Source organism: Capricornis sumatraensis, chromosome 3, assembly GCF_032405125.1.
Source record: "Capricornis sumatraensis isolate serow.1 chromosome 3, serow.2, whole genome shotgun sequence".
In the NCBI taxonomy this organism is placed as follows: domain Eukaryota; kingdom Metazoa; phylum Chordata; class Mammalia; order Artiodactyla; family Bovidae; genus Capricornis; species Capricornis sumatraensis.
The window spans coordinates 138854066-138875316 of record NC_091071.1 but is presented as its reverse complement, the minus strand read 5'-3'; the positions used below and the strand labels follow the sequence as shown (position 1 = coordinate 138875316).

Here is a 21251-nt window from a genome sequence, read left to right as displayed (position 1 = left end):
TTTGTCCAAGGTAAACACTGTAGTTATCTTGGCAGATCTCTGACTTAAGCAGACATATCTTCTGACTCTTCAAGGATTTGTGTATCTTGTCATTCACTGATGTAAGGAGTTTTTTATTTAGTTTCGTAAAGGGGAGAGTGCTTCTCGAGGTTTTCTGTAGCTGATGTCTAAGCTGTTCATCATCTGTCTTGGTGACTTCTGGAGTGTAGAGCAAGCAGGTTGGACCACAGCAGCCCCCTGTGTCCTAATGTGACTGATCAGTTGTTTCAGTTTCATTGTAGACGGTATGGTGTTCTCATACATGTTACTCCTAGACCTTTTGTGTGTTGAGAGGTAGTGACTACTGTGTGATTTCTTCCTTCTGTCTTATTAAGCTTCCAGAGACTCATCAGCCATGGTAATTATACTATCTGGTGTAGTTGGGAGCATTCTGTGGTGCAGAGCACTCAGCTGAATGGTGGAAATGTGGTAGTGACTAGTCTTTGGGCTCAAGGCTATAGTCTGGATGGGACAGGTGTGGGGGAGTATTAGAGGGAAGAATAACTTTTAAAAAACAGGAATTTGTTCTTTTTTAATATTTCATAGAAATATTTTGTTACAATTTGCTAAATATTTTGCCAACACATCAGAAAATGTAGAATATCTGGGGGAAGGGTTGGGTCTGGAGAGCTCATTCCATTGCCATTTTAAAGAGATTTGAGTTCTGAAAATCGGCATAAGGTAAAACCATCAGTAAAGAAAAAAAAAAAAAGGACCCGTCACGTTATAACATGAGTTTGGTGGAAGAACCCTGCTATTTTGAGGTATTTACAAGAGTTAAAGCAAAAATTATTTAGTTCAATTTGGAGTGGTAGGTTAACTTAATATTTTGTGTCTTATTTGAATTCAATACTGGGATGTTGGATTACAGTGACGAATCCATCCTGTTAGGAAGGGTGATACCCTAGCATTTTACTTCCCAGGTGAGCAAACTTTGCTTATTTCTATTTGTTAACTAGGCCTTTTGATATTTTTGTAGACAATCTGCTTCATCTTGATTCTGCAGCATTCCAAACTGTGGTATCCTTGGGGTTCTCTTAACATTGCTATGGTGCAGAAGATTTAAAATCAGGTATGGCTGTGGGGCCCAAAGTCCCTCAGTGAAATTCTCAACTTAAACCTGCCTTATACTCTCTGATTTATCATTTGGGTTTCTTTTTTTGTGGTGGTCTTTTAGCTGATGTTCACAAGGAATAGAGTCACGTGATGTATGAAGGGAAACATATACACTTCTCTGAGGTTGACAATAAGCCCTTGTGCTCATATAGCCCCAAACTGTGCAAGCAGCGGCGACTCAACGGCTACGCTTTCTGTATCAGACACGTTCTGGAGGACAAGACTGCCCCCTTCAAGCAATGTGAATATGTGGCCAAGTATAACAGCCAGCGCTGCACCAACCCCATTCCTAAATCGGAGGACCGCAGGTAAGCGCTGACAGTGGGGAGCAGCCTTTGATTGAATCAGCAAGCTTGGAAGTTGGTTCTGTTTTGTTTGATGTGTGATATGATGAATTTAAATGTTGAGTTCAGGGGTTAATCTAAGTAAACTTTAGAATGGTTCTAAAGATGAGAGATGGCAATTTTTAGGAAATGGAATAGTAACTTTGGAGAATTCTTTGTGAAGTATGTTTAAGTGTGTAAAATTTTTTTTTTTTTTTCTTGACGTCTTGGTACTGATATTCTTGGTTTACAGCCTTAGGAAGTATTTTCTGATTTTTCTACTTAGAATTTCGTCAGCCTACAAATGATACAAATGAGACAAATGATAGGAACTACTTTGTTGTTATAGTTAATGATAATAATTTTGGAATTTTTAAATCTGCACTTGAAAGGTAGCAAATGATATATACTTACTGAAAAAGCATTATTCAAAAGAATGATTACTTGAATCATTCAGAAAATTTATTTCCTCTCAGGCTTCTTTGGTTAAAAAGAGTTCCCTATAAACTATGTTTACTATAATTTAGAACCTGTATTTTCATAGTAAAGTAGGCTTTATGACTGGGATTATGAATTTGCGTTAAAGAAAATAATGAGATGTTTTTAAAGGAGTTTTATGCTGATTATTCATCTTTCATATCCTTAGGAAAATTTATACTGTATTCACATATAATCTCTTTTTTTATGTCTCTTTTTGTCAGTTCTTCAGAAACCATGTTGATCATTGTAGAATATTACAGAGAGATGCATGCTTCTTTTCCTGAAAGTTTCAAATACTTGTCTTTAGGTAGAAAATTTGAACTTTTTACTTCTATATTTTAAAAATACATATACAACCTTTATTTTTTTTTCCTATATATAAACAAATGTCACCTGTGTAAATTGGTTGAAAAGGATTCATGTATTTTGTATGTCATGGTGAGCAGCTTATAAACTTTTAGGGTGAAATAAATAATTTGTGTTGATAAATATCCCACCAAAATGAGTACAGCATAATGTGGTGATTTGGAAATACTCTCTTAGAATATCTAATGAGCACTTCAGGGTTCAAATTACAATACCTGAAAGTTAGAAACAGCTGTTTAGTGAGGAAAGGAATAAAATTTTAATCTCAGGTGAGAAAGGTACCAGTGTATTAGGCTAACCATGTCTGTCCAGTTGGTTTTAGCTGACTAAAAATAATTTCTTACTCCTACCCCTTTTTAACTTGAAGAATGAATGGACTGGGATTATTTTTATTATTTTTTTCACATCAAGATCCATTATAATCACATTTCTATAATTTTGTCTTAAATTCAGTTTATCAGAGGTGCAGTTTTTGTCAACCTTGGATTTTTTTTTTCAATTCAGTTGAAAAGTATTATCTTAACAGCAGATACCAAGAAGTAAATTGAGAGTCACTCTGAATTTCTCCAAAATATTAATTCTCTGAATTAATTTAATATGTCTTCACCTTTATTTTCGAAGTAATTTTCTTTTTTTTAAGAGCAAGAAAGGAAAGGACTTTTGTGTTGCTCTATCAGGAGAATCTGGGCTTAAAAAGTACTGAGTTATATATTTTTTCAAAATTGATCCAAGACCGTATGAACACAAATGCTGTTAATATTTTTGTGTTTTTGTTGTTGTAGGGCTGTTTGAAAGCAGATTAAAGTAGATGTTGGTAGGAAGTAATATTCTTACTTAACCTCAAGAAACCCAGGTTAAATTCATGTCATAATATGTTTAAAGCTGTGTATAAATGTAATATTTTTAACTATACTATATGACACAATGTAGAAAAGATTAATATTAATATTTTTTTGAAAATAAGCTTTTATCATCGTTAAGGCAGTTACTCCTTGGACACTTAGGGATTTGAAATGGTTTTATGTATAGTTTTAGAAAACAAATTCCCAAGGACTTTAATTGACAAAAATATCTTGTCAGTAGTCAGCTAGAATAAGTGCATAACTTACCTGGTGTGTATTATAAATGCTAACTTGTGAAATTCCATCTTTTGGATAGAATAGTGTTAAGTTCAGTTAACACTATTATAATTAAAAAGTAACGTCTATTTTCTAATATACTTTCACAGTGGAAAGCTAAGGCCTAGTACTGTAGCCTTGATATTTCAGAGATAAATGGTTATATTAAATTGGCTATTTTATATAGTATTGTAAATTTAAGTTTGGTATAGTTTTATATATATATATTTATTTAGTAGTATGTATTTACCAAGAAATTTTCTTGTTTCCTGTATTTATTCTTCCCTAAAACAGCTCAAGATACAATTCATATATGAATCAAGTTTCCCATTTGAAGTATACAGTTCAGTATTCTCTAATGTCTTTAAAGGAGTGTGTAACTATCAACATAGTCTAATTTGACATTTGCAGCCCCATAAAGGAACACGTTTTCAGGCATTTCCCTGTATTCTTTTTGACTGGAAAGTCATATTTACACACTTACTTTAAATAAACACTTATTTTAAATGCTGTTCATAACTAAGTAAGCTGTTGTAATTCTAATTATGTGGTCGCAGTGTGACAGTGGCTGGAGTGGGCTGAGGGTGGGGTTGAAGGAGGACTGTCCCTGTGGCTTGGCCTCCGCTGGGTTAGGTGATGCACGAATAGTAGTCTCATTTACCAGTCTAGACGGCCCATGTCAGTGAGCAGAGCAGCTCGATTTCTAAATTTAAAAAACCCCACTTCATTACTCCTCTCTAAAAATACTAATCCTTTTGATAATTTGAAAATGAGTAGAAAACAACAAAAACCATCAATACTTTGTTGGGAAGCTTAATACAATTATACCTGAAACCCTTTTCCTTATTAGCTGTAGTTTTACGAATCTTTTCTATTTAGAGTAGGTAGGACCTAGCTCAAACCTGCTAGTTACACACACATACACGTGCAGTGCAGAGTCTCTTTACAGTCCAGAAAGCTTTTTCAAAATAGTTGTATTTACAATGAAAGAGTGAGACAAAGCAGCAAAACCATGTGTCCTCATTTTTGGTGAATCTGTGTATTTAACAGTTTTTAAAACACTTTTCTGTTGCAGCCCAGCGAGTTTGGAAATTGACATTATTTACATTATTGCCTTTTTCCCCAAACTGTGTTCTATGAGATATGCTGCAGTAAAAATAGGCACCATTTTAAATAAGTTTGGGAAACAGTGCCACATGGGTACATTTCCACCCTTGGAGTATAATGCACATCTCATACAAGATGCTTTGAGAGATTGTTCAGCAGAAACAAATGATATAATTATTATCTCTTTCTGTTTAAGCCAGCATTTTCCCAAATTTATTTAAGCATGGCATACTGTCTTTATGGCATACTTGTCAGCATACCTTAGAACCGCATGAGGTATACCAGTTTGGGAAATACTACTTTTCTATTTCCTAGAGAAGGAAATGGCAACCCACTCCAATATCGTTGCCTGGAAAATCTCATGGATGCAGAAGCCTGGTGGGCTACAGTCTATGGAGTTGCAAAGAGTTGAGCATGACTTCAACTAAACGACAAATGACTTTTCTATTGGTTAGAAACCTCTATAGGTTTTCAGTGTAATTTTATTCAAATAACATGCATTCTTTTTTTTTTTTTTAATTTTTTTAATTTAATTTTAAAATCTTTAATTCTTACATGTGTTCCCAAACATGAACATGCATTCTTAATAAGAGTCTTCAAGAGCTTTGATTTTTTTCTTCTACTTTTTAAATTGAAGTATAGTTGATTTACATATTAATTTCTGCTGTACAACACAGTGATTCAGTTACACATACATGCATTCTGTTTTATATTCTTTTCCACTATAGTTTATCACAGGATATTAAATATTGTTACCTGTGCTAAATGAGTTTTGATTTTTAGTTTAAGTCTTAGCTCTGTCACTTTCTATATAGGTGGTTTTGAGTAAGTTAATTTATGTAAAATTTAGCTTCCTCATCTGTATAAAGGGCATTATTTTGGTACCTATTGCAGGTAGAAGTTAGAAGAGAAAATTCATGTACTCAACACATGGCTGTTGAGAAACTCATTTAACTGTAATCACACCAACTAGTTGTATTATTTTCTCCTCTTCTATGTGTGTGTGTGTGTGTGTGTAGAACACACAGTAAACATTTGACATTCTTAAGTGTTATATCATAAGATCTTTGTGACTCTCCGATACTTGAATGGCATTGGGACATGTGATTTTTTTCTCTGGAAGAGAATTTTAAGTGATCCTTTAGATTCCTGATGGGCTACTTTGTATGCTATAAATAGAGAATAACAAAGCCACATGAGAACCAATAGCTAGGTGCTTATCCAGGACCACTCACTATTTGAATGACTTGCTTCTGTCTGGCAGCCTCTTTGCATGTGCAATTCATTTATTTGCTTTAGCAAAATTGCACAGACTTTGCGGATTGCTTGAGGGTAATGGAAGTTGTATATGTTACATCCACGAATGCAGAGTTATTATAGTCATGCATTTTGAGCGTACAAGGATTCACATTTTATGATATATAGCTTTGTATTCTACTTTTCTCAAGATGTATTATGAACAGTCTCCTGTATATGTGTGTATTTTTATAGGTACTGCAACAGCCACTTGCAGGTACTTGGCTTTATCCCGAAAAAAGAGAGGAAGAAAAAGAATGACCCTATAGATGAGGTCAAGGTCAGGCACCAGATGGATACCATGGCCTTTAGCCTGACAGTGCCCACGCTGGCCTTGAAGATGCCCAATGGACTGGATGGAATGTCCCTCTCTCCACCAGGGGCAAGGGTCCCTGTCCACTACCTGGAAACCGAGTTGGAAGACCCCTTTGCTTTCAACGAGGAAGATGATGACCTGAAGAAAGGGGCAACTGTGAGAAAGAAGTTGCAGAGCAAGTTGGCCCAGAATCGGCAGCGCCAGAGAGAGACAGAGATTTTAAAAGTTCGACAAGAGCACTTTAGTCCCCCTCCTGCCCCTTCTCAGCAGCAGCCTCCACAGCAGCACTCCCACCTGTCACCTTTACCCACTTTAAAACCTCCAGCGCCACCGCAGGGTGTAGTCTGCAAGTCACCTCAACCTCAGAACACCAGCCTACCAATGCAGGGAGTGGCCCCCACCACACACACTATAGCACAAGCAAGGCAGTTGTCTCACAAGAGGCCTCTGCCCCTCCTGCCATCCAGTAGGGCTCCCGCCGTGGACCCGCCCAGGACTGACCGGGTCCTTATGAAAGCCACAGCCTTCTCTCCACACTTCTCTTGTATAAGTCGACTGCAGAGACTGGTGAAACTGTGCACCCAAAAGCATCAGTTGGACACTGATCTGTTTCCCCATTTAGGTGAGTTACTGTTTCTTTTACCGTGTCATATAAGTGTGTAATATAACAAAATGTGCCCTTTTGCACAAGGTTTTATTTTCATAGCCTTCTCATATGTAATAGGGGTAGAAGAATACTTGGACAGACTGTCCAATCAAGACTCTGTATTTAGATAAATCACCTTAACATAAACATGCTACTGGAGAGAACAGTAATTGGTGAACAGGATAGAGAAAAATAGGAGCTGGGAGTTTAGAATTCCAGTTACAGCTTCTAGTAGGGTAGTAGCAATAATGGAAGCAGTTGTGTTTGGTTTATACTTCTGAGAGCTCAGTCCTTGTGTGTCTAATGAAGTTCTTGACATGTCTTATCACAGAACTTCGGAATAAAGATAGTATTGTTGGCATCTGCTGACAGTTTTCTAAAAAAAATTTCTTAAAGTAATGCCTGTTCATGATTTAAAAGCAAAAAGTTACAGAAAACTGTAGTGGAGACAAATATCTATCTTTCCTTTGTTGTTTCTGAGTTTTCTACTTAATCAAGAAAATCCTCTGAGAGCAAGTTTATACAGATATTCTACATATTCTGTTAATAGTTTGATTGTTTTATTTTTGTTCATTTAAACCTTTGATATATTTGGAATTTATTCTTGTGTTGTGAGCTGTGATTCTAACTTTAGGAAAGATTATTTGCATGAGATATGACAGCAATAGAAAATGGGAAAAGGATGGGAATAGAAGAAGAAGAAATATAAATGGTCAATAAACAAATGAAAACCTCAATCCTCCTAACAGATGGGGAAACGCAAATTAAAATAACAATCAGTTACCATCAGATTAGCAAAAATTATATCCGTTGTTAATGAGAATATGGGATCTCAAACGTGGCTGGTGAGTAATGCAACAATATCTACTAATTAAAAGTATATGTATAGTCAGCAAGCTCACTTTTGGAACTCTGTGTATTTAAAAAAATACCAGAATATAAGGGTATGTGTTCCAGGATGTTTATTGCAGCATTACTAGCAATACAAAAAATCTGCAAACCACCTTTATAACCTGTGGGAAATTTTGAGTAAATTCTGATATGTATACATTTTATGAAGGTATTACACAGCTATTTAAAAAAATAAGTAAAAAATAAAAAGAATGAGTGAAATCTCTTTTACCTGGATGTATCCATGATATCGTAACAGGCAGAAAAATACCGTGGTATTGTACTGTCCCATTTTTGTAAAAGTAAGCAAAATGAATAAACAAAGGACACCAGTATATCTGTTGATCAAGCATGTGAATAAATGTTTGTCTCTTTGTTACAAGCGTAAAGTGTGAATGAATGTACACTATTAGGCTGTTAACATTGGCTGCCATATGGGATGGAATTGGACAGGGTGTGTTTTTAGGGAGATGGGAGTGATAACTGTTATATAGCTTTATATTGTTTCACTCGTTATTAAGCAATGTATGACATTTGTTGGGCTTCCCAGGTGACTCAGTGGTAAAGAATCTACCTGCCAATGCAGGAGACGTAGGTTCTATTCCTGGGTTGGGAAGGTCCCCTGGAGAAGAAAATGGCAACCACTCTCGTATTCTTACCTGGAGAATCCCACGGACAGAGGAGCCTAGTGAGCTACAGGCTATGGGGTCATAGAGAGTCAGACAGGACTTAGCAACTAAACAACAAAACTTGACTTTTGTTTATTAAAGAAACTAATGAAGCTTAAAGAAAAAATATATAGATAAGCAAATATAACAAAGCAAGCCTTGTTAGTACTTATTTGTTAATACCTTGGCATATTCTTTCAGATATATAAAATTAAATTCCTGCTACATGTACAGTATTATAACCTATTTAAAAATTTTATAATGTATTAAGTTAGTAATTTTTCATACACAACATAATTTGTCACAGCTGAATTCTTTTTCTAATTTAAATCATTTCCACTTTATTTAATTATAAAGTATTGCAGCTGTATAGCCCTTGCAGTAAAATAATTACCATCACATCTTTAATTTTTCCTTCAAATAGATTCCTGGAAGCAGAATTGCTGATTCCAAGCTTTTTCACTTTTTAAAAAGGTTTTTGATATGTATTGCCGAATTGGCCTTCAGAATTGTTTTTTCAGTTTACTTTTCTTTCAGCAGTGTATGAGTTTCTCTACCTCTTTATAGATCTGGATATTAGATATTATTATTATTATTTTGCCTTTACAAATTTGATAGAAAATTTGGCAGTACATATAAAAAACTTCTGAGGTGTGCTTTAATACTTTAGACCAGTATTTCTCAAATTTTTGGCCTTAGAATCACTGTATTTGCACTCTCAAAAGTTGTTGAGGTCACTGTCGAGATTTTTATATATGTGAGTTATATCTGTTGCTAGTTACTGGATTAGAAGTTAAAACTGAGAAATTAAAAAATTACTAATTCATTTAAAAATAACAGTAAACTTACTGCATGTTAACATGTTATTTTTATGAAAAATAACTTTCCAAAACAAAAACAAATATAATGGGAAGAACAGCATTTTTTGACCTTGTTTAGCAAATCTTTTTGGCCACCACTGTGTAGCCTATGGGATGGATCTTAGTTCCCCGACCAACAGTTTGAACCTGTGCTCCTGCAATGGAAGCGTGGAGTCTTAACCACTGGACCATAAGGGAAGTAAGTCCCTGTTCAGCAAAACTGAATGTCTGGTGTAGTAGAAGACAGCTAGATATCTGCATTCATTGTGTCCTGATTCAATGTGGTTTTGGTTAGTAGATAAAAAGAAGGCTTTACACATTTGTTGTAGGAAAAGGAGGGCAGGTATTTTAATAGTTTTTTTCCAAACAATTGTAGATATTTGTAATTGGTTCTTCACCATAACTTGACAAGTGATAGTTTTTAAAGATTAGTTTCAATGTGAAATTTGAAACCATGTCAAGGAATTTTGCATACAGTTACAATAAAATCCATTGATTTGCCTTGTACTTTGAATGAATATCTTACCCATGGATGATATTGTAACATCGTATGTTGGTCATTTGGTAAATACTGGCTTACTGAATTACACACATGTCCCAAATGTTGACATATTTTGTTATATTAAAATTTTAGGTTGCATTCATTAATATTAACACTAATCATATCAGAAAAATCTGACTCTTAAGAATTTGTTATACCATCAGTGATAAATTCAAGTTTTACTCCAGAATTGAGCTTTGGTCTGTTTTTTTTTTTCATTTCATTGTAAGTCATTGTGTGGAACATATTGACAACTAGTACAGTTTTTTGCCCCTCTTGATTCATGCTAAGGCATCAGCAGTTTGACCCACCATGGTTTGTTATTGTTTTTACCAACCGTGCAAATGTCACCACAGTAAAAAAGGCAAATGATATCTTAATATTGTTTTGAAGGTAGTATTGACCTAGAGGTCTCCCCAGAAGGGTTTAAGGGACCTCTGGGGATCTGTAGGCCAAGCTTTGAGTAAAAACTGCTATTCTAGATTAATGATGTAGTTTTGACTATTGGTTCATACTGCCTTTTTTGGACATATGTATTTCCTATTTTATCTTGTCAATTTTTTCATCCACTTTATTAAGCATTTCTCTTTTTACTTGATAGGTAAGGGCCTTTTACACATATTTCATGTTTGTTGCAAAGCCTCCCGCCCTCCCATTTGTTATTTGCTTTTAGTACCCATTACAAAGGTTTTCCACTTCAGTACTCTTGCCTGGAGAATCGCATGGAGGGAGGAGCCTGGTAGGCTACTGTCCATGGGGTCGCTAAGAGTCGGACCCGACTGGGCAACTTCACTTTCATTTTTCACTTTCATGACTATTCAGACTATCAGGTCATCTTAAAAAGTTACTTTCTCTAACTAAAAGAACTATTAATTTGTTAAAGAATAAGTAAAAAAAAAAAGTGATCACATCATTAGCTTCAGGATGTTGAAAGTGAGTTCTTTCAAACACAAAGTGACACTTAAGGCACCTTTAAAAATTAGAACATGAACTGTTATTTTTTAAGTTTCCATAAAAGTCAAAATAATGTCTACTAAGTCACCTATGCTTTTTCTGAAAAAGTCAAGATCTAAGTCATAAGAACTGAGATTGAAGTGCTTCTCCTGTTGTAAAATTAACTGTCCAATAAAGCAGGAGAAGGAAATGGCAACCCACTCCAGTTTTCTTGCCTGGAGAATCCCAGGGACAGAGGAGCCTGTTGGGCTGCCATCTATGTGGTCGCACAGAGTTGGACACGACTGATGCAACTTAGCAGCAGCAGCAGCAGCATAAAGGTTTTGGAATTTAGAGGTTAAAATTTTTTATGTACACTCTCTTTCTCTCTCTCTCTCTTTGTTTTTAAGCTTTCTTTTTGAATCAGTGTTTTTTTCCTCTCCCTTTTTTTAGGCTGTCTTCATTCCAAGAAAACGTATATATATATGTATATGTATGTATTCACCAACATTTTCTTTAGTCCTTTTGTTATTTCAGTCATCTATTTGGAACTCATTAGGCATTAGATTTGAGGCAGAGACCTAAGTTTTCTTTGCACATCTGCCTCTGGTTCCAGCTTTTACCCACATCATCTGCTAAATTTTTATTTGTATTTCTATTTATTTCTAGATACTGATAATATTTTAGCTTTTGAAATTTTATGTTATGTTGAGGGCTGATTTTCAATCATTTTGAACAGAACTAAAACTCATAGAAAAGTGTTGTCTTTTTATTTTTAGAAAATGTAAATGTTTGAGGAACTCGTTTTTTTTTTTAATTTTTAATTTTTTTTTTAAATTGGAGGATAATTGTTTTACAATGTTGTGTGTTTTCTGCCACCAGGTTTTTAAAACAGGTTATTCTGGAGAAACCAGAAATTGTAATGTAGTGTTACAACCAAGTCTGCATTCATGTCAGCAAAGAATACTTAAAGGAAAATGCAGTTAAATACTGCATTTGGCTCCTCCCATCCCGTTTGGGTTGGTTATCTCAATTAGTTACGTTGAAACTGGTGATAATGAAGCCAAGATCAAAGGTTTGCTTTATTGGACAGTTAATTTTACAACAGGAGAAGCACTTCAATCTCAGTTCTCATGACTTAGATCTTGGCTTTTTCAGAAAAAGCATAGGTGACTTAGTAGACATTATTTTGACTTTTTACGGAAACTTAAAAAATAACAGTTCATGTTCTAATTTTTAAAGGTGCCTTAAGTGTCACTTTGTGTTTGAAAGATTCAACATCCTGAAGCTAATGATTTGATCACTTTTTTTTTTACTTACTCTTTAACAAATTAATGGTTATTTTAGTTAGAGAAAGTAACTTTTTAAGATGACCTGATAGTTTGAATAGTCATCTTGGAACTAGGTTTAGAGTTTCTTTATGCTGGTGGCAGTGTTATTTAATTTTAAGCATTTCTAATTTGCATTTCAGTGAACCTTTTCTTAATTTCCTAGTTTGGCACATGTGAACTAGTGGCTTAGATGATAAAGAATCTGCCTGCAATGCAGGAGACCCAGGTTTGGTCCCTGGTGGCGAAGATCGCCTGGAGAAGGGAATGGCTACCCATTCCAGTGTTCTTGCCTGGAGAATTCTGTGGACAGAGGGGCCTGATAGGCTACAGTCCATGGGGTTGCAAAGAGTTGGACATGACTAAGCAATTATATTGGACATTAAACTCATTTGAATTATGGGAGGAATCTGTGAGATCCTTTATAACTAATTGTGCATATTAAAGAACGTCTCTGATTTTTGAGGGTCTCAAGAAGGAAGACATTGAATACTAGTCATCAGGGTGTCTAATTAAAGTTTCATAGTGGTTTTGAATATGTTAAGTAGTCCACACACTGTTGTATTTTAGGCTTTGCAGAATCAGTATTTATCAAGACCTCTTCAAGATAAAAAACTTTTAAAAAGGCAGAACCTTTATGTTGGAAGCTAATAATTATCCAGTCATTAAAAATAATGCATTTAACAAAATGAATAAGCATTATTCATAGTCTATTTCTCTGCTTTTCCTTCTAATCTTGTTTTCAAAATGGAACTCAAAACGTGACAGCTTTTGTTTAACTAAAAGCAACCCCAGTAACATTAGAAATAGAACGTTGCTACCCTGCCCCTGAGGACAGGAGGAGAATGGGGCGACAGAGGATGAGATGGTTGGATGGCATCACTGACTCAATGGACATGCATTTGAACAAACTCTGACAGTGAAGGACAGGGAAGCCTGGCGTGCTGCAGTCCATGGGCTTGCAAAGAGTTGGGCACAACTGAGTGACTGAAAACAGTCCTGCCCTTCCCTCTTCCCCTGGGGAACAAAAGACTGGGCACATCTCTGCCTTGTGGATGGAGTTCTTTCCTCCAGAGATGTTGGGAGAGGGGGGATGCAGTGTGCCTGGCTTTTAGCAATTTATTCGAGGGCCCTTCTTTGTTGTGGTATAGAATGAGTCCGGTGGTACCTTTTGGCTTTTTCTTGCCTGAACATACATTAGGCTTCTTTCCCCGTTGCCTTGAATATCTCTTATGTTTTTCTGACATTATTTTAGTGTATATGTTTTGATACTTAAGAAATCCTACCCTTTATTTCTTTCTGACTTGAACTCTGCTGTTTCTTCTCCCTTTGTGACGCATCCTATAGAAGTTCCTCTGAGCCTTTTTGTTACAGTGTCGTTGTTATAAATTTGAGTGCATGTTATACATTCATTATTGATATCTTTGCTAGAAACAGGGATGACACTCATCAGGAGGCATTTATTCACACTATGGTAGTGTTTGCCACAGGTATTGGGTCATGTGTTTCCAGTAGCTTTTCATCTAAATTTTAGATAAACATGAATTTTTTCTAACTTGCCACATCCTCTCCCCTGTCCTAGGGTTGGACTGGTCTGAAGAGAGTGGAGAAGAACTTGAGGACTCAGAGCAGGCCTCGCCATACCAGGTGGCCTGGTCCATCCGAGAGACCCTCAGATACGAAAGACACACGTGAGTCCCCCTTTTCCTTTTTATTCTTCAATTTCCACGGTAGTAAGTGGGTTCTTCCTATATATGCTAATTTTTAAAATGTTACTGGATGTAGTTTTATTGTAATGGAGGTACAGATAGGTTCCACTTGAGAGGAGATGTGCTATATTATTTGAGGAGAGTGATGTTTATGTTTCCTTGGTAAATTTGTTTCAGTACCTTTTTCAGTTATGACTGAAGGAACCAATTGTAATAGATTTTAGAACTGAAGGGGACCTGAGAGTTTATCTGATCCCATTTCCTCATTTTATAGAAGAGGAAATCGAGGCCTTGACGGGTTAAGGAACTTGCCAGTGTCCCTGGCCTACTTGGAGTCCCCCTGTCTGATTTCTCCATGTTCTCTTTGGCCCTATCCACACAGTAGCTGGGAATAGTTCTTTTTACTTCACCTCCATCTTATGCAAGATTGATCCTTTCTTTAATATTTCTAATGTGCTGAATATTTCTAATGTGTTAAAGTAGTTTCCAAAGTAGTCTCATTAGAGGTTCTTGGTACCTGCCTTATCAGAAAGCTGTAGGTTAATGCCCAGCCCCTTCAGTTCTCTTTCAGAGGACTGCCTCAGCATCATGGGGCTATGCTCTGGGTACACTGTGAGAGGACTGAGATAGATCCTTTTCTGTGAGGCCAAAAGGTGACTTACAGATTCAGCTAATTTTTTTTTAAGTTCTGTTGAATAGATGTTCAACAAGATAGAAGGGAGACTATCTGCCCCAGGCCAGCTCCTAGAATTTCAAAGTATCCTTGTATGGATATACATTCTAGGGTCTGATTTCTGAATTTATAGGCATACAATGTGATTTGTTAGTATACCCAGAGATGATTAAGCTTAAGAAACTGATTCACTAGAGACTAACGTATAAGCCAAAATGCCAGTTTATAGCCAGAAATACAATCATTAAGTGGTGCAAATGTTCACTAAGCAAAACTATACAGGAAGCAAATTATAGTCGGAAGTTTATTTAGACGTAGAGTTAGAGCAGGAGAGTTAGCTGTATTTATTAATTGTTGTTGTCCTTAACCTTTTAATAGCCTAATGCTTCCGTTTCCACTCTTGGGACTTATATCCCATATAGTTGTCCCTGTCTCTCCTGTCTCTGAGTTAGTATTGGAAAATGCTATATGTTTTTTTTTCTCTCTGAGGCTCTGTTTTATATGTCAGTTCAAGATCATTTCCCTATCATTAGCATTTCTTGCTTTCAGATGGAAGTACAACTGAGCTTAAGCTTTCTTTCCAAGTTATAGATAATATCAAACATGTTTCCTAAGGTTGATATTCATATCAGCTTAGCTTGACTTGGAATATTTTGAGTTAATTTAACAAATTGCTCTAAATGAGGTAGCTTAAGTAAATGCTCACCATAATACCTGATTCATGAGAAACGACTGGCAAATGGTAGCCAAGAATCCTATTTTAATTCTGCAGGTGACCTGAACATTAGTATTGGCAGTATTTGCATTTGATCAGGAGCAGTTTGTATTCCATTTCTTCCTTAATTGCAGAGTTCTCAGAATTTGTGTTAGACTTGTGACCAATTGTCATCGTCTTTATCTCTGTAGCACTTTACTTTCTTGGCCAGTTTTGCCAACTTGCATCTTCCTTGACTCACCGTGATACTCTGCTTTCCTGGCCCTTCTTTCCCTTCAGTGTGTATTTCTCCTTTTTACAAGCAGTTGTTTTTCGTTCTTGCCCAGCTGTCCCTTTAATCTTTTCCTCTTCATTCATTTGTTTGTTCACTCACTCAGCATAATCTCGGTGAACTCGTATTATGCTTCAGGCAGTGTTCTGCTTCAGGCACAGGGCACCGCATTCTTTCCCTTGGGTGAAGCTGGGGTTGCGTTGGTTTATCATCCCTCCTATGCCTGCAGCTGCATGTCTGCCTGTACTGCTGTGCTCTCTCAGGAGCTTTGTCCTGTACTGCAGATGACCTGTGGAACAGCTTCCTTCCAGCTTCTAGCTGTACGCCACTGTAAGAGCAAATGGAGAGCTCTAGGAAGCTGGTCCTGCCTAGCCTGTCCATTACATGTTCAAGAAATTGTTGCCATGTGAGATTTCTCAAAAGGTTTTGCCATTTAAAATCCCTCAATGCATTCATTGTGTTTCGGGTAGAAAAACGGACAGCGGTGTGATCACTGCATTCCCCTCTGAAGAACCTTTTTATGAACTTTCTTCCTAAACTAAAATGGTACTTAAAGAAATTTGGGGAGAAAGTTTGGCCTTGTTTTGGCAGAGGTTCCTTGGTTACTTAGTTTAGTTGTAGATGCATATGCCAAAGCGGAGCTCTCAGGATTTTACTCGGAGAAGGCAACGGCACCCCACTCCAGTACTCTTGCCTGGGAAATCCCATGGACGGAGGAGCCTGGTGGGCTGCAGTCCATGGGGTCGCTAAGAGTCAGACACGACTGAGCGACTTCACTTTCACTTTTCACTTTCATGCATTGGAGAAGGAAATGCAGCCCACTCCTGTGTTCTTGCCTGGAGAATCCCAGGGACGGGGGAGCCTGGTGGGCTGCTGTCTATGGGGTCACACAGAGTCGGACACAGCTGAAGCGACTTAGCAGCAGCAGCAGGATTTTACCGAGATCTCTCAGTAGCAGAAGTAAGTTGGTATCTTAAATGGATTATTAAGGAACAGGAATTACTTACCTTTTCACATTCCTAATGATGTCTTCAACAGAATAAAGTTCTTAATTTTAATGAGTACAATTTACTAGTTTTTTTTTTTTTCTTTTCTGGTTAGTTTATTTGTGACTCACTTGAGAAAATCATTGGTTATGCCAGGATTATGAAACTATTTTCTCATAATATCTTTTAAAAGATTTATTGTTTTATTGGCAGTCTTTCTGGAATTTATTTTTGTATATATTATATGTGATGTGAGTTAGGACCAAGGATCATTTTTTTTTTTCCCAATATGAGTTTTCTATTTAAGCAACACTATTGAACACTTGCTTTCCATTGCATTGGAACCTTTGACATATATTTGTTTGTCTATTTGTGCATTTTCTAATCTCTTCCATTGGCCTGTTTGTCCTTGTGCCAATAACTCAAAGTTTTAATTAAAATAGCTTCATAATAGATTTAAATCTTTTTAAACAAAGCTTTTGGTTTCATTGCTTTTTCTTCCTTTTTAATTTCTTATTTTTTATTTCATTGCTTTCTTTTCTATTTGGCTCCACCATGTGGCATCTTCCCTGATCAGGGACTGAACCCCTGCCTCCTGCACTGGGGTGTGGAGTCTTAACCACTGGACCATCAGGAAAGTCCTATTTTGTTGCTTTCTGTTCTTTATTGTTTTTTCTGTTTGGCTTTAATTTTTTGAAGTTTTTTAGATAATAGCTTAAGTCATGTAAATCTGAGATATTTCTGGCATAGATGCTTGGTGCTATTCATTTTCCTCTAAACACTGTTTTTAGCTGCATCCTACAAATTTTGGTATGACATATTTTCATTTTTATTAAATTCAAAATACTTTCTAATACCCACCCCACCTCCTTTTTTTTTTTTTAATCTCTGTGCAGCCTTTGGAATCTTAGTTCCGTGACCAGGGGTTGAACCTAGGCCCTTGGCAGTAAGATCTAGAAGTCCTAACCACTGGCCCACCAGGGAACTCTGATACCCCTTTTGATACCTTGTTTGATCTATGCGTTATTTAGAAGTGATATTTAGTTTACACATATTTGGAGATTTATCAGAAATTGGTTTCTCATTTAATTGTACTGTGATCAGAGATCACATTTAGATTAGAGTGTTCTGTAAATGTCAGGTCAACTTGGTTAATAGTGTTGAGGTTTTCTCTGATTTTCTTTCTTTTCATCTTTAGTGATTTCCTTTCATTTTGTTCTATCAATTACTGAGAATGGGATGTTGAAATCTCTATTTGACTTTTTTCTTTTTTTTTTTTTAGGAAAATTACATCTCTTCCTTATTTTTAAATTATCCTTAATATTACTACATTTGCCGATAGAGAAAACATGTATATGCTTGAATGTGAAAGATGGGGTTAGGCAATGTAGATGGAGTGTAGGACCGCCAGCTCCTGAGTGAGACTGTTGGGATCAGTGTTTGAAAAGTTTCTTTTGCGGTCTTTTTTCTACCATGAGAGACTAAGCAGAATCCTTTTTTATTATTCAGTTTATTTAAACTAAAAAATAAATAAAACAAAATGTCCTAAAACATAGCTTATCTGTTTTTCCTCCCATATACCTCTGTCTCTGGCATCAACCAACCAAGTCTTTTGTTAAAGATTCCATGTACAAGGAGAGATCATATGGTATTTATTTCTCTGACTTAATTTCATTTAGCATAATGCCCTTGATGTCCCTCCATGTTGTCACGAATGACAGGATTTTTGTTTTTGTGGCTGAATAATATTCTATTATGTACATCTCCTGCAATTTCTTTATCCATTCATCTGTGTGTAGGCACTGAGGTTACTTCCACATCTTGGCTGTTGTGAGTAATGATGTAGTGAACCTGGTGATGCTGATATCTCTTTGAGACGGTGATTTCATTTCCATTGATTATATGTCCCCAGAGGTGAGACTGCTGGGTCATGTGGTAATTCTGTTCTATTTTTTATTTTTTGAACTGTTTAGACTGTTTCCCAAGTGTCTGCTCCAGTTTACATTCCCACCAACAGTGTGCAAGGGTTCCCTTTTGTCTACAGCCTCACCAACCCTTGTTATTTCTTTTTGATAGTAGGTATTCCAACAGGTTGAAGGTGACATCTTACTGTAGTTTTTATTTTTGTTTTGTTTCATTTTTTGGCTGCGCCCTGCAGCATGTGGGATCTTAATTCCCCGACCAGGGATCAAACCCATGCCCCTGTATTGGGAGCATGGAATCTTAACCACTGGACCACCAGGAAAGCCCTCTAATTCTTCAAACATTTTGTATAATTCACCAGTGAATCCATCTGGTCCTGAATTTTTTCTTTGTGGAAAGTTTTTGCTCTTTTGTTGTTTTAATAAATTAACATGAATTTTATTTGTAAAATTTCTTGTTGCTCTGAGATTACAGACAAGCCTAAAGTCTTAGGAAATCAGGTTCAGAATTTTACTGCTGTGTACGTGGGGCTATTAGTAGCATCTTAATACCTGTACTTACATTGTGATTTCACACATATTATTTCTCTTAACCATGGGAGATAGAGGAGCCAGCTATGTCTCTCATTTCACCAGTGAGAAAATTTAAAGAAGGAAGGAAACAACACTTACTGAGGAATGTTGTAGGTACAACCTCTTGTCGCTGCTGGTAAATGGTAGGACCTGGCCTTTCTCTTCCTAGTTTGGTAATCTTCCTCAGCAACTAGGTTTGAAGAATGTACTTGCATGCTCCATCCTGTCGGACTCTTTGCAACCCCGTGGACTGTAGCCTGCCAGGCTCCTCTGTCCAGGGGATTATCCTGGCAAAAATACTGGAGTGGGTTGCCATTTCCTACTCTAGGGGATCTTCCCAACCCAGGGATCGAATCCAAGTCTTCTGCATTGGCAGGTGGATTCTTTACTGAGCCACCTGGGAAGCCCCTTGAAGTATTACTCTCAAGCCGTCTTAGAGTGGAAGGCACCTTGAAGACTCTCTAGTTTAGGACCATACCAAGGATGGTTTGTGAACCTGTGTTAGTCTGCAAACTGCCAGTTATGGGGCCACAGCAAGATAAATTTGAAAGTTATGAATAAGCTCTGAAAACTCTTATCACGACATAACATGCCTCTACATCCAGGTGCAGCTTCCCATGGTTAACTTGAGAACCATTCATTCAGTCCATTTTCTGTGCAATAATAGTCTTTTTAAATAACAGTGTTGGCAGTTGATTAGTCACCCTACCTTTATTTTCCCTTAAAGACTTAGCTGTTTCTCTCCTCTTTCTATTATGACACTTCCATTCTCTTAGTTATGCAGATTCAAAGTCATTATTGACTTTCTTATCCTTCATGCCCAGTCACCGAATTCTTTTATGATAATGTCCCTTATGTGTCTTGTTCTTTCTATTATCTCTGTGGTGTTTTACTTTTAGTGACTCCCAGTTGTTAGCTGTTGACTTTGAAATCTGTATCTCTTCCCTAAAAGTGCTCAAGTTTATAATTTCCAATGGGTTTTCTACCACTCCCTTCGATGGTTCCACTGCATTTTAAATTACGTAGGTCTAAAATGGAATTTGAGCTTCTCAGGTGGCTCAGTGGTAAAGAACCCTCCTGCCAGTGCAGGGGATACGGGACATGGGGGTTCACTCGTGGATTCGGGAAGATCTGGAGAAGGAACTGGCAACACACTCTATTATTGCATGTGTGCTAAGTCACTTCAGTCGTGTCTGACTCTTTGTGATCCTATGCGAACTATATAGCCCACCAGGCTGCTCTGTCCATGGGATTCTCCAGGCAAGAATACTGGAGAATCTTGTGGGTTGCCACACCCTCCTCTAAGGGATCTCCCCAACCCAGGGATCGAACCTGAGTCTCTTACGTCTCCTGCATTGGCAGGAGGGCTCTTTACAGTTAGCTCTACCTGGGAAGCCCTCCAGTATTCTTGTCATGGACAGATGAGCCTGGTGGGCTGTAGTCTGTAGGGTTGCAAAGAGACGGACTTGACTGTGCATGTATGCACGCAAAATGGAATTTATTTCCTACCCCAGATTTTCTCTTGCTGCTGTTTCCTGGTCTTTGCCAGTGGAACTGCTGGGTTATAATTGTCCCTTTGGCTTCTTCCTTGCCAAGCTGACACATCTTTAATACTTGCCCAGCTGCCATCTTGGTGTGGGGTCTTTGTTATTTCTTACCTGGAGTTTTTTTTTTTTTTTAATTTTATTTGTTTATTGGCTGTGCCGAGTCACAGCCAATTGATGCTGCCAGAACTCTTTCTTGCCTGGAAAATCCCATGGACGGAGGAGCCTGGTGTGCTGCAGTCCATGGGATCGCTAAGAGTCGGACACGACTGAACGACTTCACTTTCACTTTTCACTTTCATGCATTGGAGAAGGAAATGGCAACCCACTCCAGTGTTCCTGCCTGAAGAATCCCAGGGACAGGGGAGCCAGGTGGGCTGCCGTCTATGGGGTGGCACAGAGTGGAAGCGACTTAGCAGCAGCAGCAGCAGCAGCAGCAGCAGCAGGGCTTTTCTCTAGCTGTGGTGAGCAGGCACTACTCTTCATTGCACTGTAGAGAACTCTTGTAGGTTCTCGGTGCGCAGGGGCAGTAGTTGTGGCGCGTTTTCTTAGTAGTTGCAGTTCGCGGGCTCTGGAGCACAGGCTCAGTAGTTCTGGCGCACAAGCTTAGTTGCTGAGAGGCAGGTGGGATCTTCCTGGACCAGGGATCACATCCATGTCCCCTGCATTAGCAGGTGGATTCTTTACCACTGAGCCACCAGGGAAGCCCTTCCCTGGGGTTTTGTAATAACTTCTTCTTTACTTTTTTCTTCTGTCTCTTTCTCCGTTTATATCTGCCCATGTGTAGTCTTTCTCATGCACAGCTCAGTTATTGTTAGCTGTATTCCTAA

The 21251-nt window shown here is 37.5% G+C and overlaps 1 protein-coding gene across 1 annotated transcript in view; it reads left to right on the top strand.

Annotated features, from left to right (window-relative positions):
* Positions 1-1245: 1245 nt before the first annotated feature.
* The window catches only part of INO80D (INO80 complex subunit D), a 38342-nt gene continuing 18336 nt past the window's right edge, over positions 1246-21251 (top strand). The window contains exons 1-3 of the mRNA XM_068969357.1: positions 1246-1463; positions 6041-6783; positions 13611-13719. Coding sequence (XP_068825458.1) covers positions 1246-1463; positions 6041-6783; positions 13611-13719 — 1070 coding nt within the window. The remainder of the gene's footprint in view (positions 1464-6040; positions 6784-13610; positions 13720-21251) is intronic.